General features: G+C 37.5%; 1 protein-coding gene across 1 annotated transcript in view; it reads right to left on the reverse strand.

The window, feature by feature from the left end:
• SYT1 (synaptotagmin 1) overlaps positions 1 to 18,420 on the reverse strand; it is a 360,397-nt gene that overhangs the window by 137,358 nt on the left and 204,619 nt on the right. The window contains exon 4 of the mRNA XM_067313026.1: positions 263 to 451. Coding sequence (XP_067169127.1) covers positions 263 to 434 — 172 coding nt within the window. The 5' untranslated portion in view covers positions 435 to 451. The remainder of the gene's footprint in view (positions 1 to 262; positions 452 to 18,420) is intronic.

Below are 18,420 nucleotides of genomic sequence, written 5' to 3' on the forward strand. Positions count from 1 at the left end.
TCAACAATAATTTATCTGTAAAACTTACAAAAACAATTTGCCATCCCAAGAATAGAGTCAAATCACATCTGAGTTGGTCCCTATCTATCTTTTCTACTACAACTAGTTCTAAGGACTTTACTAAACCAGGTTTATCTTCCCATTTTTCCACTTTTGACTAGAAAACATTTAGTATGTGCCCTAGACAAATGACAAAGAAGAAAATACCAAGTTAAATCTACTATGCTGGCAGAAGCTTTTTAATCAATCAAATATTACTTACGTGGAATTTTATTCAGTTCATTCATGAACTTCTCTTTTAACTTAGAAAATGCATCTTCTTTTCCGCTGCCTCCTCCAGGAGTGGCTGGCTCGGTGACATTACTCGGAGGGGCTGCTGCTACTGTGGTAGCTGGTGGTGCTGCCAGGGCCTCATGATGACTTTCACTCACCATTTTAACCCTTGGGTTAGCTGCCGGAAAACAAACAAACAAAACAAAACAAACACAAAAGAAAATGTTTAAATCATTAAAATGGATCTCATATCAATAAAATACTAAATAGGCAGCATATCACTCGGTGCTCATGCTTCCTGGGTAAATATAACTGCATCAGCATATTGCTTCATGTTCTTCATACAATATTTATTAGACCACAGGGAAAAGTCTTTTGCAGGGTTAATTTCAGCCAGAATCATTTTATTGCTTACAGTTCTTCTCCTATAGTGTTGAATTTTAAACTGCTGAGTTTCAAACCTCAAAATTCATATAAAACTCTCATGTAGATTTACCTTTTGCTCTTCAATATTGAAAGTATGAGTAAATTGCCTGATAACTGCTCTCTATGTGCAAATTTCACTTTGTATTTACAGGATTATTTATCTATGAGAGTTACAGAAGAGGAGACCCATAGCCAAAGTTTCTATATAAAATAAATGAAGTGATAAGGATATAATAAAAACACTTCAAACTTTCCTGTCGAAGTAATAACCTATTGTTTCCCATTTAAGTGAGTTGTATATTAAACAGAAATTGATTTGCATTCATTTCTATCTTCACTTATTGAAGGCAATTTTCCTTCCAGTAACTTTGTGTGACATTTGCTACAGACAATACTCTGTTAAATTATTCACAGGTCTCATTGGTGTATTCACGAAGCTATGACATCTGTAGGATATCTAAATGCAGCCATATTTAAGAATCTGAAAGACTGTCACAAATACAATTCCACACCAGCATATTTTTGATTTAATGTTGTTCAAGGGGCATTTTGCAAAACCTTTACTTGAACTTTCAGTATAAAGCAATGAATTTTGGGCCAGCAGGATGAAGGTGGAGATGAGATGCACAATGCAATTTCAATATCACAAGAAGGTCGGCTGAAAAGTTTACATTGGTTTTGAACACATTGTTCTGATTTTCTGCTGCATCCTAAATATCACTGATCTGAATAGTCATGCTATGTTTTTCTTCAGAAAACTGGTGGGAGAAAGGAGTTTGAGAGATAACAAATATTCATTATTGCTCTGAGTACACAATTGCTCTCAGTCCCAAAAGAAACTTGGCCTTCGACCTGTCAAAGCTGAGAAATTTGAACATCATCATATGAAAAAATTGCAAAACATCAAAATTAAAGAGGCATAAGGGCATCTGACTGTGTACAATATGATGAATCATGAGCTCTCTTGCCTTACGTGACTGTTTTTGTGGATGTTGCCGAGAGTGCTCAAATCACTAAGTCAAAATGAGGATGGGCTTTTTGTCCTTCAACGTTACTTCCACAAGCCTGCAGCCAGGCAGACCTGTTAGCGCATACCCAACTGCAGCCAGAATTAACCTTCTGAAACCACCTGGACCATTCTTGTCATCAAACAGGGGCATGTGCGTAAGCGTGTTCTGGAATAGACGCCATCCTCTAATACTGTCATCCTATGAAAAAGATTTTTGCCAAATAGGGGATTGGCCTTGTTCTGAAGAAGCAATTTGGTGGCTATTTTGTAGCAATTTTTTTGATGCGGCATTGAATGAAGCAGCATTCCCTGCCTGCCCACTGCTTCTGCCTTTGCCCTCGCAGTCTCAAGCCTAATATAAAATCATGTTGATGTTGACACATAATATGTATGTGCTCTAGCTCCATAAATATTCATAAGCATGCAGTCTTATCTGTTTGCTGGTAACAACATGGGAGCAGTTCACTATCTAAAGCTGACTGAAGTTGATGGAAAGATTCCAGTTAATATCCCTGAACTTTGGCTCAGGTCCCCTGTCTGCTAAGATTTCCCCACTTGCTTCCCACAATAACAATAGAGAAAACATGTACTGCATAATTTGTGTACTATGAAATAATGTGCCAGCTATTTCAGATTAGAAGACTTTTTCCATATGCTCTGATGAATGCCAAATACCATGAAGTGAAACGGGCAGAGCCATCAGCTGTAAACATTAGTGGTTTTTTTATATTACAGCATTTTGTCAATGAATGTCAGTTAAATCAGAAGGAAAGTTGTATGATATATCATAATTAAATCAAAATTAAATTGCTTAATTATAATATATTGCTCAATTATTTCAGGCCTGGCAGTTGACTATTTTGTTTTGTAATGGAAGACACAATTTGCAGTGATGACTTTCAGCTAATTAAAAATTAAGGCAAATGTTGTAATTTATTTGCTTCCAGTTTTGGAGCTATATTTTGAAAATATATTAGAAGAACAAATTTGAAGTGTTACACTTTCATTTATTTAAAAGAAAGAAAAAGTAATGGGAACAACCCTCAGCAGATTCCTAGTGCAGTTAGAGGTCACTATATCTAATGAGGCATGCACAAATGCTTTGAGACTTGCTACAGAGCCTTCAACCTTTACATGCCAATGACACTGTCCTGGTATTTTAAATAAGTGTGAAGGGGCTGAAAAAGAATCTTGTCTCAGAAGAAGCTTTCTGCAGCAAAAAAGTTTCTGAAGAGCACATGCCCACTCCCTCACGGAGACAACATCTAACAGCTTCTATTATTTCAGTACCGCAGTATTCCACAATAATGGTATAAACGCTGTGGTATTTTTAGAGACTGCAGTGTACTGGATAATTAGATTTAAATTGGCCTTTTATAAAATAAGGGTTACTTTAATTCTGCAGTGCACTGCAGGTAAAGATCTACAAAATAGTAGCAGATTATGTGCCATTTATGAGATGACAGTTGCAAGTATAAGCATAAAAAATTACATGTAGGTTAAAATGAAATGGCATAGAATTCAGTTATGATTTCCATTTCCATTGTTCATTATAATGATTACACTAGTAGGTAGGAAACATTACATGTTGCATGTGCACTTGTAGTCATAAATAAGAGTAAAATTTAATTTACATGCTTCTATAAAAAACAGCATAGACTATATTCCTCAAGCATGCTGGTTACAAAATATATTGAAAACAAAGCACTGAACACATATATGGAAGGTTTAGAAGCAATACTTGTAGTTTCTATACAGGAATAGGCAAGTGTTGACTAAAAATCTGGAGATGATGGTCTGAAGGTGGCCAGGGATTTAGAATCCTGCTCTTCCATGTGCAAGAAAAATTCTGACAAAAATAAATATCAGCTTAAACTTCTATGTAATTTCCTCTGAAAAGGAAGCAAGGTTTCCTCTTTCACACTAGACAAGCGCTGCTAAGTTTTAGCATCTGAATAATATACAAATGTACTGTGGAGATTCACGAGAAGCAAGAGATTTCCTTATGGAGATAAAAAGCATTGGCTGACTACCTTAATATTCTAGTATGGATCCTGACAGTAAGAGCCCTGTTGGAACCCACCTCATACGAGAGGAGCAGAAAAGAAGAGAAGGACTTCAGACATGGTTGATTACAGAGCATGGAGTAGCCTCTGGAAGTTAGAGCAGAAGGAACGTGGTCCAGGGGCACCAACCGCTCTTCCCAAACATTCAAGCATAGTCAAGCTAGCGTGTGGACAATATGGGGGCACTAATCCCATGAGAAATTTTTACATGTTCTAAATTGTTTTTGAAAAATAAACTGAACAACATGATAAAACTCATTAGAGAGATGTGGAATGCTCAAAGTGAATCATGCAAAAGCAGGATCTTCAGGTTTTGGTATGAAGGTAAAACGCAGAGTGGTGTATCATCTTCTGGCAAACCTTGGGGAGATTTATTATAGAATTTTAAAAAAAAGCCTGAAGGAAAGCAGAGTGAGTGTTTATGATTTCTCTGCAGTTAAATTATAGTCTGTCTGCCAATGATTTAGTGGATTCTAATTCCATTGACAGGAAATTGGTGCCATCCCTACCGCATGGTGTTTTCCAGATAATTCAATTTTGCTTGCTCCTTCTCTTTTCACCTGAATGCAAATCGGATGGAGTGAAGAGAGAATGAATAGGTTAGACCTCCCATGCTGACCAAATCATTCCCTCATAATGAGAGATTTATTGGAGAGTGTCCTTTTACCTTGCTGCGTCTCAAATTTTTCTACCATACTAAAAATTAAAATGAATGAAATTGTTGAAAGCTTACAAATACAGTGTTTCTATAGGTAATTCTAGATATCTGCAGAAGTGATTGTTACCATTCTTCCCATGATGAATGCTGTAACTGTTAGAAAGCTGGTCACCTCAGTAAGCAGGAGAAATTGTAAATTTGCATCTACGTTCTTAAATGGTATTTCCTGTACAGCTTATTCAGCATCCGAAATATGTTCACTTTCACCGTTACATTTAGCTTAGAATCTAGTCACAAAACTTATCCAAGAAAAAAAATATTGCCCATGTACATATCACTGGAGTTTCTCTGTCATTTTTGTTTACAGCTGCTGTGCACTGAGAGAGAAAGAAACTATTAGCTTGCAGTGACAATATGTTCACGGTAAGTACGCACTGTTACCAGAGAAAGGTTTCATACCACACTGAAAATTTACCCTGTTCCATTAGAATGTTTTTAATGAAAGGAATTCATCATTAAGAAGATGGGAACATTACCAGAATGTCTAAAGATATCTACAATAAACGATCTCTTCCTAGATTTAAGTATTCTGGGGTGTTAATAATACATTTTTTACTCATTCATCTTCACATTAATGAAATATGCTATCTTTCTAGCTTCAGTAACGGACATTTATTTTAAAAGACAAGCTCAGAAAAGAGCCTTTCTTGGCTTTTTATAAAGATAGGTTTGTAACTACATTTTCAGAAGAAAGGAAGGTCATGCTAAAGATGTCATATCAAAATAGCCTTTTCAGCACCACCACAATAGCATAAAATACAATCCATATTTAGTACTGCTTTAGAGAAGATACAGGAAAAGCCCAACATTTATTGCAAAAAAAAAAAAAAAAATTGAAAGGAAGAACCTGGGTGGCGGAATTCAGGTGTCCTGGTGTCTGTGCTGCCACAGATGCACAAGAAATGTTCCATCTCCCACAGAATCACGTCTTGATGCCTCTTTTAGTGGAGAAGAGACCTTTCTCCTGCTGCCACATATAAACCATCAACTCAGTTGACACTTTCTAGAGCCCAGCTGTACATCAGCCCTTTAAAACAGGTTTGCTAGTAAAAATGCTTGCTGGTAATACTACATCAGTAGTTTCATTGGTTTGATTGTGAAAACAATGCACAAACATAAAGCTCACGCTTCCAATTTCAAACTAACCAGCTATATGATCACCAGTTTAACAGCAGCAGCAGCCACAGGCAGAAAAGATCTAAATACCCAAAACACTGAGTCCTACAGAGGAATAATACATTAAAATTCTGATTTTCTCTTGTCAAATAGTAAAGTAGAAAACTGAAAAACAGCCTCTTGCAAAGCAGATCATACCAACAAGTGCCTTCACTGATGCTTCAAAAGTACTATAGCATTTCTTTGGGTCTTTGGACAGCACATATGAACAGTTGATTTTGGTTCAAAACATTTATGAACTTCCTTCCGCGAAGCACTGTATTTATGGGCTCCATTTGGACTAATGGTAGCAATAACTATAAGTGCCCTACAAAACATGGCATTTCTGTTTTGGACAACAAGCTGCAGATGACTCCATAACAGCTCTGACCCTAGGCTGTGACTGTGGCAGATTAGCTGGGAACACACCAAGTGAACGAGCAACATAAAACATCTAAATCTCCTCTAAAAGTCCATGGCTACTTTATTGTTCAATTTTAGAAATGACCATGTGACTGGTGTACTGCCAAAGGAGTATCACTAATTCTGGAGTAGGATGAAGGAATATGGTGCTGCAGATAGGAGAAGGACCAAGTGGTGGTGAGTCAGTAGGGATGAGGCCCCCACATGCATGGAGGTGGGGACTTGTGAGCCTCAGTCTAAGCAAACGTGGGGGTGGAAGAGGAGTTGCATACCAAGTCAGGCAGAAGTGCTGCAACTCCGAGGAAGCAGAGAGGAGGAGAGCTTGGCAGAAATATTTTTTGACAGTTAGTCAAAACTGTTAGTTTTGGGAGCCAACAGCTAGTTAGACCAAGTTATCTACAGCACAGTCCTGGACCAGGCAACAATCTTCCCATTATTAGTCATCAGCTCAGTATCAGTCTCTAGAATTTGCTTAAAATAGGAACAAACATCTTTAGAAAAATAGCAGAAAAAACCAAACTTAACGGCCAAACCAAACTCATCCTTTGTTTTTGTAGGTTCAAACATATTTCCTTCTCTCTTGAGACATCCTTTTAGTTATTATTTCAGGTGCTTCTGGCAGTGTAACTCTACAGAAGTTTTATGTATTGAGATATCAATTTCAGCTTTGGTCCACCTCCAACATCCAGAGAGAGCAACAATAAGAAGCATCTAAAAAGTTGTGAGAAAATGAAATCTTCTAAGATTTCCTGTCTAATGTTCACACTGCAAACCTATTATCTGAGTATGAGTTATATCCAAATAATATCCAAATCTTTGTGTCCTTTTCTTAACCTACTCTTTATTTATTATTAGCACTTTTTGTTTACTGTATATTTAATAAATGTAGAATATATGTAGAATAAGCATAGTTCACAGATGACTGTCATGATAAACGCCTTGTACTTAATCAAAATCATTAGACATTATGATTTCATCTCTACGCATGTTTCAAAACTAACCATAAAATGTCACAGAAAGCGGACCCAGTGGACAGCAAGCCATCTGACTATTTTAGGAGGGTTATGGACACAGCGAAAATTGGAGAAAGACAAAATCCTTAGTACATAGCATAATCTACATGTTTCTCTTTAAATTTTCTTGTCACCTGTTATTAAATAAGGTGGAACTGTTCAACATACATGGCTCCAAAATATCTCACAGTGCAGAGTCTGTGCAAGAGAAACTTTGGCTCTGATTTTCAGAAAGAACCTCAGTCTGATGATGTAATCTATGAATAGTTAATCTATGCATATTTTACAGTACTGAGCTCTGCAAAATGGCACTGTCAGAATCACCCGTTAAGTTGTTGATAAGAGAGCTGTTGATTTAAATGAGAACAGTGAGGCCAACAGTAAATTCTTTCCAGCTAAAAGCCGTAATTTTTTGACTGCACTTTGAACTTCCATTCCTGCAATGCAGAAGAGCATACAGGAGCCATGGGAGTCACAGTATGGAGAAACATAAAAATCAAGAGCAAGCAACAATGCGCCAAGTCAAGAGTTGCGAGTCCCTTGCACAGATTCGCAATATAAATGCCTGTTTCCTTGACTGTGTTCTGAAACTATTAGTTTCCCCTAAGTATAAGACATTTCTTAGTCATGTATTTCTTTTGATTTTTAAAGGTAATGGGGCTAGAGACAGGTCTGTCTCTCTGGATGTTGACATTGTTGTCATGTTTCAGCAGCAGTAAGGTTAGCAAACCTGTCAAAGTGTCAGCATATGTGTAATTTAACCCCTCTGTCTTCCTCTATTACTGCGAATGCTGCATCAAAATCACTGAGGTCCTTGATACTAGCCAGTTATGAATAGGAATGAAGGAAAGAAAGAAGCTACAGTAATTTCCTCCCACATGATCATTCTGTCATCTTTCACACTCGCATCTTGTTTCCTGAAGCTGTAATCTGCATTTCTACTCCCCTGGTATTTACTTCCAGACTTCCTTTACACAGCAGTATAAGACAAAAGAACTCATACAAAAATTAGTGTTCAACTGCATTTAAGCATGAAATTCTAATACAGTCCACAGAGAATTCTTGCTGTTCAAAATCATTTTAGAGTAATCCTACAAATAATGAAGCCCTTTATATCAATAAAATCCTGTTGTTTACATTTCAGAAAATCAGTTTATATTCACATATTTGGCTACTGTCCAATCAATGTCCCTAATAAAGCCTAGAAACTAGTGAAGTGCCATGGAGATTAACTATGCAGTAGTAAAATTCATAAAGAAGAATATAACAGAAACTGTAAAATAACAGGGAGAGACACTAGTAATAGTCTTGTTTTGGTATCTGTAGGTCACAATTCTAAATTCACTATTTCCCCTTTGAATTTTCCGTCTATTGGTATTTCTTCCTTGGCCCAATTTCTGCACTCAGCAACCACAGGATTAGAAAAATTAATTAGGAATAAGAAGGATGATGCATGCAATGCAGAACCAAATATGGGGAGCCGAGACGTGCAATTCAGTGTTACCTCACAGATTAGTTAAGTGTTGGACTTCAGATTCAAAATAACTGGCACCTCAGAGTGTGATTCTACTCTGACAAGTGACTATATAAAAATGGCACCTTCTTTCCAAAAAAGATCTGCTCCCTATGTATATTCAGTCATATATGCTGAATTAAATGACTCCTGTATTCAGACTTCACTACTGAGTGCTTCTTTTCCTGTTTTATTTGCAGTAACACAAGCATAAAAGAACTTGTGCAAGATTTTGCATCATGAATATAATTATTTATTAATTTTCAAAGGCCACTCAATTATATCTCTAAGAACCTATTGCAGATTACAGTTATACCTGAAGATATGGGATTATACTCTTGTAGCCAAGTGCATAAAATTTGGACTGCATTACTGGTGGTAGGTGGAAGAAGGAAACAGCTCAGCTAGTTTTTCAGATCCTATGATAAAATTACATTGCTGGCATTTAGAAAAAAGTTTTTGTACATGTAAACAGTTGGCTTTTGGTGTTAAAGCTTTAACATGCGTCACCCAAGTGTACTAATGGGAAAAATACTCACTTGTGACCGAATTATGCAGATCAAGCTTTGCAAATTGTGTGTGATAAAGGATTCAGATATTTCAGATAGGTGCAATTTATTTTTAAAAAATCTCAATAGCTCATCACATATATCAAATAAATATACATAAAGTACATGTGTGTGTACAAATACATCCCTCTATATGCATATATCCTAGGTATAAATCTCCCATGTGTGCATTAATGATATGCTACCATGCTATAAGGTGCCTTAGCAAGTATTAGGATTTGACTGTCAAAGCAAACAATGATGGTTTGAGTCCAAGAATCTTCTTATAAAGAGCTTGTGGTTTTGTGAGGAAATATATATAATTTTCAGAAATAGTGATGCTGATAAAAAGATTTTCAGGTTTTTTTTCCAGCCACATCATATCAGCATTGAAATCAGGAACAATCTTGCAAAAACCATGAATATAAGCTGACTGACTGTGACAGCCTCTGTTAATTGCAGCCAAATAGAATTACTGTTTCATGAATGCCACCAATCCAAGAAACAATAGCATGGAGCGCAGGAAGCATCTGCATTTAGATTTGTTTTTTAAGTTAAAAATAAAAATAAAAAAGTTACTTGATATTTATAGTTAATTACTGTACTGACATTTTGACGGCAATCTTATCAGCACATAGAAAGAGAAATAGTGGAAATTGGAACTAATTGTCCCATAATGACTGATACTTTTTCCTCCTGTAGAGAGTGATATGCTTGCCATCCAGTAGCTTTCCACGCACAAGAGGGAAAATTACCAATCAGTTATGAGACAATTAATTTCTAACTTGTAACATTTTTCTACTGAAAAGAAAAAAAAAAAAGATCCTAATTTGAGATCAAAAATGAGGGATCCCCTAAGACATTTTGAAAAATCATCTTTTTAAAAGGTGTCCTTATAAACATTTACATCTGGAATTATTTTAAAAGTAACTGAGAACTCTAAACTGAGGCAGTTTATAAAACATCAGTACTACTTTTTGCTGTTAGTATTATTATTTCTTGTTCTGTTGCTGTTTCTACAGATGAACAATTTTGCAAGGATCCCATTCACAGGAATGCTATACCTAAAATGTATCGGCAATAAAGGAGAAAACTTCAGAATGAAGATGAGGAAGTAACAAAACACAAGGAAAAAACAAAAAACAGTTGGATAATTTTTGTTTAATTATAGTTGGGGACAGAATGGTCATTCAGGGACTTTCATAAACTTAAAACTTTCAGGATTTTTGCATGTGAGAATGCTGTATGTGGTCACTTGAGTCAGACTTGGCAATAAAATACTCTGCCCATGGTAGAAAGGTCATTTAATGACTAATTGCTCCAAAACTGTGCTGTGCCTCTTTCAGCACTAATATGAGGAGTGGTGCAGAGAGGGTTTTTGTACAGTTCTAGCTCTTCTTATTCCCAGCCACTAATAATTCCTTACTTTATTAATGTTACTCTTCTATGTAAGTGTACAGTAAAACCATGCCAACCAAAGGAGGAATGAGCACTGTGTGGGGACCATCCTGCATGAATTGCACCATGAGACCACTGAGAACACTTCTGACAGATGTTTGTCTAAAACCTGTCTTAAAGGAAGGTTGTTTTACAATATTTTTAAGTGGGTAGTGGTTTCCCTCTCAAGTGATAAAAGATTTTCCTAAAATGTAACCTCCTCCTTCTTTCCTGCATATAAAGTTGATGTTTGATTTGTACAGGTAGCCATCTTCTCTGCCTCTTAAGTAACCACTGATGGACTGTCATGTTCCCACCTCTTCTCTAGACTAAACAAAGCTGATGTGACATAGGTTTGAATCTGTTCAGATGGATGGCAGACCTGGACCTCAGGTTTCCTTCACTGAGGAGACTTCTCTCATCACTGGGTTTTGCATAAAATGGCGTTGCTGCCTATCTTTGCATGTGCACTGAAAGACAGCAGTCATCGCTCTTCAGCTTTTTAGAAAAAGAGCTTGGGCACCTGCCTTCAGGAGAGGATGCAAATCTCACCTTGAAGAAAGACAGTTCTGAGGAGAAGCAGGATTTATGAGTCATTGCTGTTTTTAGCATATCCTGCTGATTAAGCAGCTCCTCACTCAGCAGGCTGGCTGCTGAGCATCCCATTGTGAAATACGTCTCCCAGACATATGGGAGGCTTGGTCTAAAGCTATGATTTGGCCTAAGGTTGTAGAGAACAGGGATATTTATATGCACAACACAGGGAGCCTATGATCAAATTCACAACCTGGATTTGCTCTGCTTGCATAGATAAAATGACAAAAGCAGTTTGGAGTCTCTCTGTCTTGGATGATACAGCCCTTTCTGGGTCATGAGTATTACTCATTTCCATCTGCGAGTTCAGCACAGCTTTGAAACAAACTTGGAGGATCGAGACAGCTGAAGGACTGAGGCCAACTGAAATGCCTGGGCTGAATTCTGAAATCAGTTCTCCTGACTGTATCAGATTGCCTCACCTAGGACAGCAGGTAAAGTACCAGAGCATCATGCCCTTTTAGACTGAGAGATGGATCCACCCCCAACTTGGACAACACTCTGCAGTAACTCTGCTCTGACTGAAGCAGTGATTGATAGACTATGCCGCCTCATTAGCCACTTACTGCTGTAGGAGGGCAACTAAGGTTAGTACTGTTGCCAAAACAACCTGGGGAGCTAGAAATCCTACTTAACAGGCATGGCTGATTTATTGCTATTGCTGGCTTTCCCAATTTTGTTCTGTGCTCCTTTCTTCTGCCCAGTACAGTTCTCTGGTTTAAACCACTGACTCTATGCTTGTTGGAGGGAAAAGGCTGTTCGTCAAGAACCTGTAAGTGGGAAAATTCAGTTTTTCAAGTTTGTGCATGGAAACTTGAGCAAATTTTACTTACACTTTCCAGAAAGAACCAACTAGCAATTGAACTGGAACACCTGATTGATTACAGCATAATTCCAGGAATGTAGTTATTTAACTCCATGCAGCAGGTACTGCTACTGTGGTGAGATCTCTAGCAGTTAGACACCTTAATGCGCATTGTCACATACCCTAAGTTTCCTGTAGATTTAGTTGCTTGAGCTATTGTCCAACTGTGACATCAGAAGAGAGATACAGAAAGGCTGCATGTACAGCGAGTGCTGTACAGTAAACATTCATGCACAAAAACAACTGTTTAAGTGAGCAAAGACATACAAAAGAAGCCAAGAGTTCTACTTTGTGTTGACCTCTTATTGACAAAATTTAAAAAAATCTGTTCTGCTTCAGACCTTAATTTCTTTGATGATGATTGTATTCATGTTCTCTAATTGAATACTTCAACATGATAATGGATTTTTTGCTTGCTTGTTCAGTTTCTTTTTTCCCTTCTGTTTACTGTGAAGCTCTATATTCAGCTATGGCATTATAACCATTTGTTGGTCATGATCCTTAACCTATAACCATCATCCAATTAAAAATGAAACAAAAAATTTGCTTACTGATCATATACAGACAGGAAAATATCACAGAGAGCAAAGAACAAAGACAGTTAGTTATACAATGGGTTCCAACTTTTTTTAGATCACTATAGATCTAAAGGCAGACAGGTAGAAAACTATGCATCTTCATCAAACTTCTACCTGAAAATAGTATCAATTTCACTATTATGGGACCTGTGCTCTGCAGAGCACTCTGTGGCATAGCAGAATGCAGTCAGGGAACTTCAGCAGCAAGACAGGCAAACAGACTCCCTCCGACGAGGTGGGCTACCACCACCTGGCTGCTAAACTTGACTAACAAAGGGAGGCTGAGACAATGCAGAAGTTCTTCCGTCACCCGCCCTCAATGCTGCTGCATGTGCTCACCAGGAGGAAGTGGCCAGGACAGACAAGCGATTTTTTGACTTCATTTCCAGCCTCTGGTAGCTGCTTTTTTTTGCCATTTGCAATTCGTAAATCAAAGTGCTTTGCTCTGGAAAGGATGAGGATACTGAGCAGAAATAGTAGCAGGATGTAGGGTAACATGATCTTTGAGCACCTTTCAGCACATGTGTTTCTGCTTTGTGGTATGGGCAGTTTGTCTTCATCAAAGCATGTAAACATAGGACTTGAAGCAAAAGATAATGCAAGAGCATTACTTGCAAGACCTTGTTCCTGTATAATGCATGTAGCACTAATTATTAAAGAAATCATTGGCTTTCTTTAACAAACTTGCAGCCAAGAGCTTTCCAGAGAGCACTCCTACATTATAAAAAGGGAGCACAAAAGGATTCAACATGAGTGATGAAACTGTTTACTTTCTCTTTAGAAGGGAGCAATAAATAAGTTAGCATTCTTTCAAAGTTCTGTGAAGAGAAAAGATATTAGAGAAAAAGCACATGGATGCATTGTTCTGTAGCAAGGGTATTTGATGAGCTCCAGAAATCTCTTTGGAAGAGAAAAGATGTATTATAGTGTGTGAAAAGAAGAAATCTTCAGTATCAGGCTGTTATCTAGTTGCCAAGGGCTGGTTCTTGATGAAAACAGAGCACAAGAGAATGGATAGTTTAAGCACTGTGAGGTAAAAGCAGAAAATTGGACTTACAGCAGAAGTAACATTCACAATGGAAGAAAAGTGGATGCAGCAAAATGTTAAGAGCGTGGTAAGAAAAAGATTATTATAAATACGAAGACAGAAAAGTCAAAGTTTTGTCTTCTCTCCAACAAAGCTCTTGGAGAAAGAAAAGGGAATTAGCCTTGCTGGAATGCATATTAGCAAAGGAAAAAAAAGATAAAAAGAATACCACTTCAAGGTCATTTTAAACCAAGCAGCGACTACTAAAACTGTAATTATAAGCTTGTATTTCTTGTTTACTATTAATTGCTAGCAAAAGAGGAAATAAAAGCTTGAAACAAAATATCTTTGGACTTCATTCTGTTCATATTTTTGCTACTCAAAAACTTATATAGGATAATTTAAATTCTTTAAACATGTACAAAAGTCTTTTCCATTTGGAGAAAAAGTGTATTATCACACACACTTTATCACACACCTTTTAACACACACTAAGTAGTACTTTTTTTTGGTCTTATGCCCATTGTAAAAACAACAGTTGCAAGTTTGCAGAGCACCTACAGAATAAGCAAGTTATTCCGCCGAGGTTAAGAACAACTACAGCTTCCTTGCCCTCCACATGCATAGTTTGGTAGTCCTTGAAGAGTTTAACAACCCTGGAGTCAGGCTGAGAAGTAAATCCCCACTGAAGGTCGCTTCACATTGAAACACAGGCTAATATGGCATCTGCGTTTCAGCTGCTCTCAGCTGTCACAGCAGGAGAGAGAGGCAGCGTTTATGGCAACCAGCGATATTTGTGTTTAATCCACAAGCACAAGCAGTGACTGGAATTTTCATCACCTTTCCAACCATTTGAAAACAATAATTGTTAGCTCTGTTAAACATCTTCTCTTTCTAAACCAATACTCTCCAAATGCAAATTGTAGTCACAGCTGCAAAGGAAATCTACTGCCAAAATACACCATTGGGAGAGAAGAAAATATAGTGGCAGCTGGCTGTCTCCAAAGAGGGAGAGTGTCATCTCCGTGAAACACTGTCAACTATTGCAGAAGAAATGCTAAAGAACTGCAATATCAACCAGCCACTGGCTTACAGCAGAGGTAGATGATGGACATAAATTGGAAGCTGTAACTTTAGTATAAGAAGAAGGTAAGAAACAGGAGGGTGGGCAGAAGCACTGTGGGCAGAATGCCTATGTCTGCCTGCAAGGTAGAACTTTAACCCAAACTGTGTAGTGTAAAGCTGCTTTTTTGTTCTTTACCCCTCTTGCTCAACCATTTATTATTCTTTGTGTCTGCAGAATCCTGATTAAGCTTGGTGACTGCTTCACTAATTATGTGTTTACCCTATGTTCTAGTCCAATGAGTTTATAATTAGTAGGAGACAGTTTAAGGAACAAAACTCAGGGAGGTTATGCAGCCCTTCAGCACAACTTAACCAACCAAGCTGTGATGATACAACCTTTCAAAAAATGCTTGCTGCCTGTGACATGGGAATAGCTCAATACTGCAGCTTTTTTTCTCTTGACAGAATGGGCTGGATTCAAAGTGGGGACCTGTGAGGTGAGACACTGCAGCTGATGAGAGCTGTCCTACAGTACTAAGTTTTCTGGTCAGTGCTCACTTCAGAGGGGAACCTACCTCTGGTTGGGTCACAGGAGCACAGAAGTTATAATCTCAAGCTCTCAAAAGTTACCTCTGAAGTGTTTGTATTTCTACTTTTGAATCCAACATAACAAGAACCTCTAATTACATGATCACTACTTGTATTACTGGGTCATTTGCAACGCTTGAATCAAGAATTTTCAGATTTACAGTACAGCTGCTTTCCAGCTCAGTTTACTACTAACAGCAGTAGTTTCCGAGTCCTGCCTGCATTGGAAGAGAACAGCACACACTCTGCCTTGTTAAGCAGTTAGTTGTGAGCCAGCAGTGGAATAATGGATATAACGGTCTTGTGTTTCTATATTCTGCTTAACCAGGGAGACTATTGTCTAAGCATTTAGGGCAGTGGTTGCACCCTGTGATGCACTGCAGCTGCATCTACAGGCAGGCAAGGCTAGGCATGGGCACTCACCTTGTCATCATCAGATATTCCAGCACAACCTGCACTAAAGTCTTTCCAGATAAATCACTTGCACCTGCTTTGAAGACTTGGTTTCAACTTCTCCCTTATGTGGCGGCTTTACCTGTGCCCCACCACTTTTCCCTTTGCTCCTGACTGTCTTTTGCTCCCCTTTTTCCTTATCCTGGTGTGTTGTTCACACTACCACAAGAATTACATTTCTCCACTTCATTAGCTGTCTTCAGCCTCTCTCTTTAGATCCCTCCCCCAAAACATTCTCTCTCCTGTCCTCTATTCTTCCTCTTTATCTCACCTCAGTATGTGTAATATTAATAGGACAGATTTTCAGAGGCAGAAAGAGAAATTTAGCCACTTAGCTATCGTTCATGCCTTTCAAAAATCTTCTCCTACATCTTCATAGGTCTCTTGCAATGCGGCAGAACCCTTTCCTACTTTTAACTCTCCTCCTTCTCTTCATCTGTCCCTTCTTTCTCTGTTCTCTTTATTCTTTATTGCTTATCTAACTTAGGCCATAGCTATCCCAGCAGATCTTTGCAGCGTAGACATGCCAGCAAAACTTCTAAGGTATGTAGCCATCCCAACGGAAGACAGCTTTTCTCAGCCTGCATGTTCTCATTTCAGAAGGAAGTTCAACTCCACCAGCAAACATGCCTCTTCTTTAGCATATAATCTAGTTACACATAGAGGATTCAGTCAATGCAGTAACAGTGACAGAAGACAAGACTTTAGGCAGTCCTTGATGCAGAGACTGTCCTTCTAGAATCTAAAAAAGCAATGGAGAATGTTAATTATAGTGCAAAATAAATATTTGATAGAATGCATTTACAGATCCTGATACTCTGTGTTTATCCAATGGGCTAAGGAAGTGGTTCAGTTTGTGGAGTTTAACTTCAACAGTTCAACACTTCAATGGGTGCAAATAAATCTATTCATTTAAGCATAGCTGGTATGAATAATAATCAGATCTTTTCAGATCTTTTTCATAAATCACAACTGCTTAGGAGTGATGGAAATATTAATTTAAAATGACTGTCTCATTGGAACACTGAACTGTTAAAAGGCTTGTGTAAGAAAATTTATTACAATAGTATAGAAAATAAAGGACTGTTTTTAGCAAACCAGTACATCTCATTGTGCATTGCACGTTAATGATGCTGTGTAAAATTTATTTGGCTATATTTTGAGCCTATCATTTCCACTTGTAATGGAAACTAGTACTGAAAAGGTAAAAGGAAATTGTATTTTGGGCATCTATCAGGAACAATTTATAATTTTTGTTAATAAAAATCTCAATAAACTCTTTTGGTTTCATAATTTAATAAGTTCCTTCGATTTTATGTTCTAGGCATACAAGATCAAGAACCTCTCTCTCCTGAGTCATGAGAGAAATTGAAAAAAAAGTATTTTGTGTAAACAGAGAGACATCAAATGTACCCGTTGGGAAGTGAAATGCAATGTGACCTAAAAAGTCTTTTCTCACAGACTAAATTGTCTCTTTTGAAAGTACCTTCACTACCTTTGGAAAGCTACAAAATCTCATTCCTTTGTGCACTTATGAACCTCTGAGCAATAGAGGTTTAGGAGAAATTTCCTCTGTAAATATGGGAAAGTCATCCAACTCACCTTCATTTAATTATACTAAACTGGCTGTAATGTTAAGAAGCCTAGAAGTTAACCCAATTCACTTCTGTTGTAATAACTGCTTCTACTGTTTTATAGTACCGCATTGCATCTTGGTAAGTTATGAAGTCATTTTAATGGTCACCACCAATGCCTGCTATGTTCAAGGCTAACTACACGAGTTTTTTCATATTTTCTTGCCGATCATCACTTCATCTGAATGAAACTTTCCCTTCTTATTGTCTGGTGTGGAATTCTTTTGCTATGCTTTATTTTTATTGAGGAAGGTATGGATACAAAGCAGATGAAAAAGGAAGAGTTAATGTTTGAAAATAACGTCTACCCATTAGTCACTCAATCACTGTTCCTATTTTAAATGCCTGAAGACAATATTTTGTGAGCGCAACTAAAACACTGCAGAATGTAGCAAATTTGAAATGTTTAAGGTATATCTGATGAAATATTTTGCTGTTTACAGAGAATAAACTGTAAGTAGTTGAAAACATGATTCTTTGTGTGTGCAGTAGTCACCTTTGTTACTCTGGGAAGAGTTATAAGAACTGTGAGTGAGAACTAATTAAATATTACAGTTAATATGCAGGTTTTGTAAATGAGCATAGCTCTCAGCAGACAACCATATACTGGTTAATGAACTGGCCCAGAGAGAGACAGTTTTGACCAGAGAAAACCTTCTTTGTAAAGGGTTTTTGCAGGGTTTTTTTGTGGGTTCAGTTTCTAAGCATGGAAGAGAAACTTTCTTGGGCATACTGCATAATCATTCGAAGAGCAAATCACTTTCAAATGGTGAAGTTTATGAATTCCACAAGCTCTAGGCATTGGACAAAGTTCAAAGATCTTACATCTTCAGAAATACAACAACCTCGGATTTTTTCCCTTGAAAACAGTAAAATAAAAGTCTTAAAGGTACCAAGAACAAGGCTACAAGTGTAAATGTTTATTTGTCTGCAAATTCTACCTTTGAGAATACAATTCTGACTTTCCTACTTGTCCATCTCAAGCTGATTACATTTCAAATTTTTGAATATTATAATTTCTATTCAGTAATATGC

The sequence above is a fragment of the Apteryx mantelli genome, chromosome 1 (genome assembly GCF_036417845.1).
Source record: "Apteryx mantelli isolate bAptMan1 chromosome 1, bAptMan1.hap1, whole genome shotgun sequence".
Classification (NCBI taxonomy): domain Eukaryota; kingdom Metazoa; phylum Chordata; class Aves; order Apterygiformes; family Apterygidae; genus Apteryx; species Apteryx mantelli.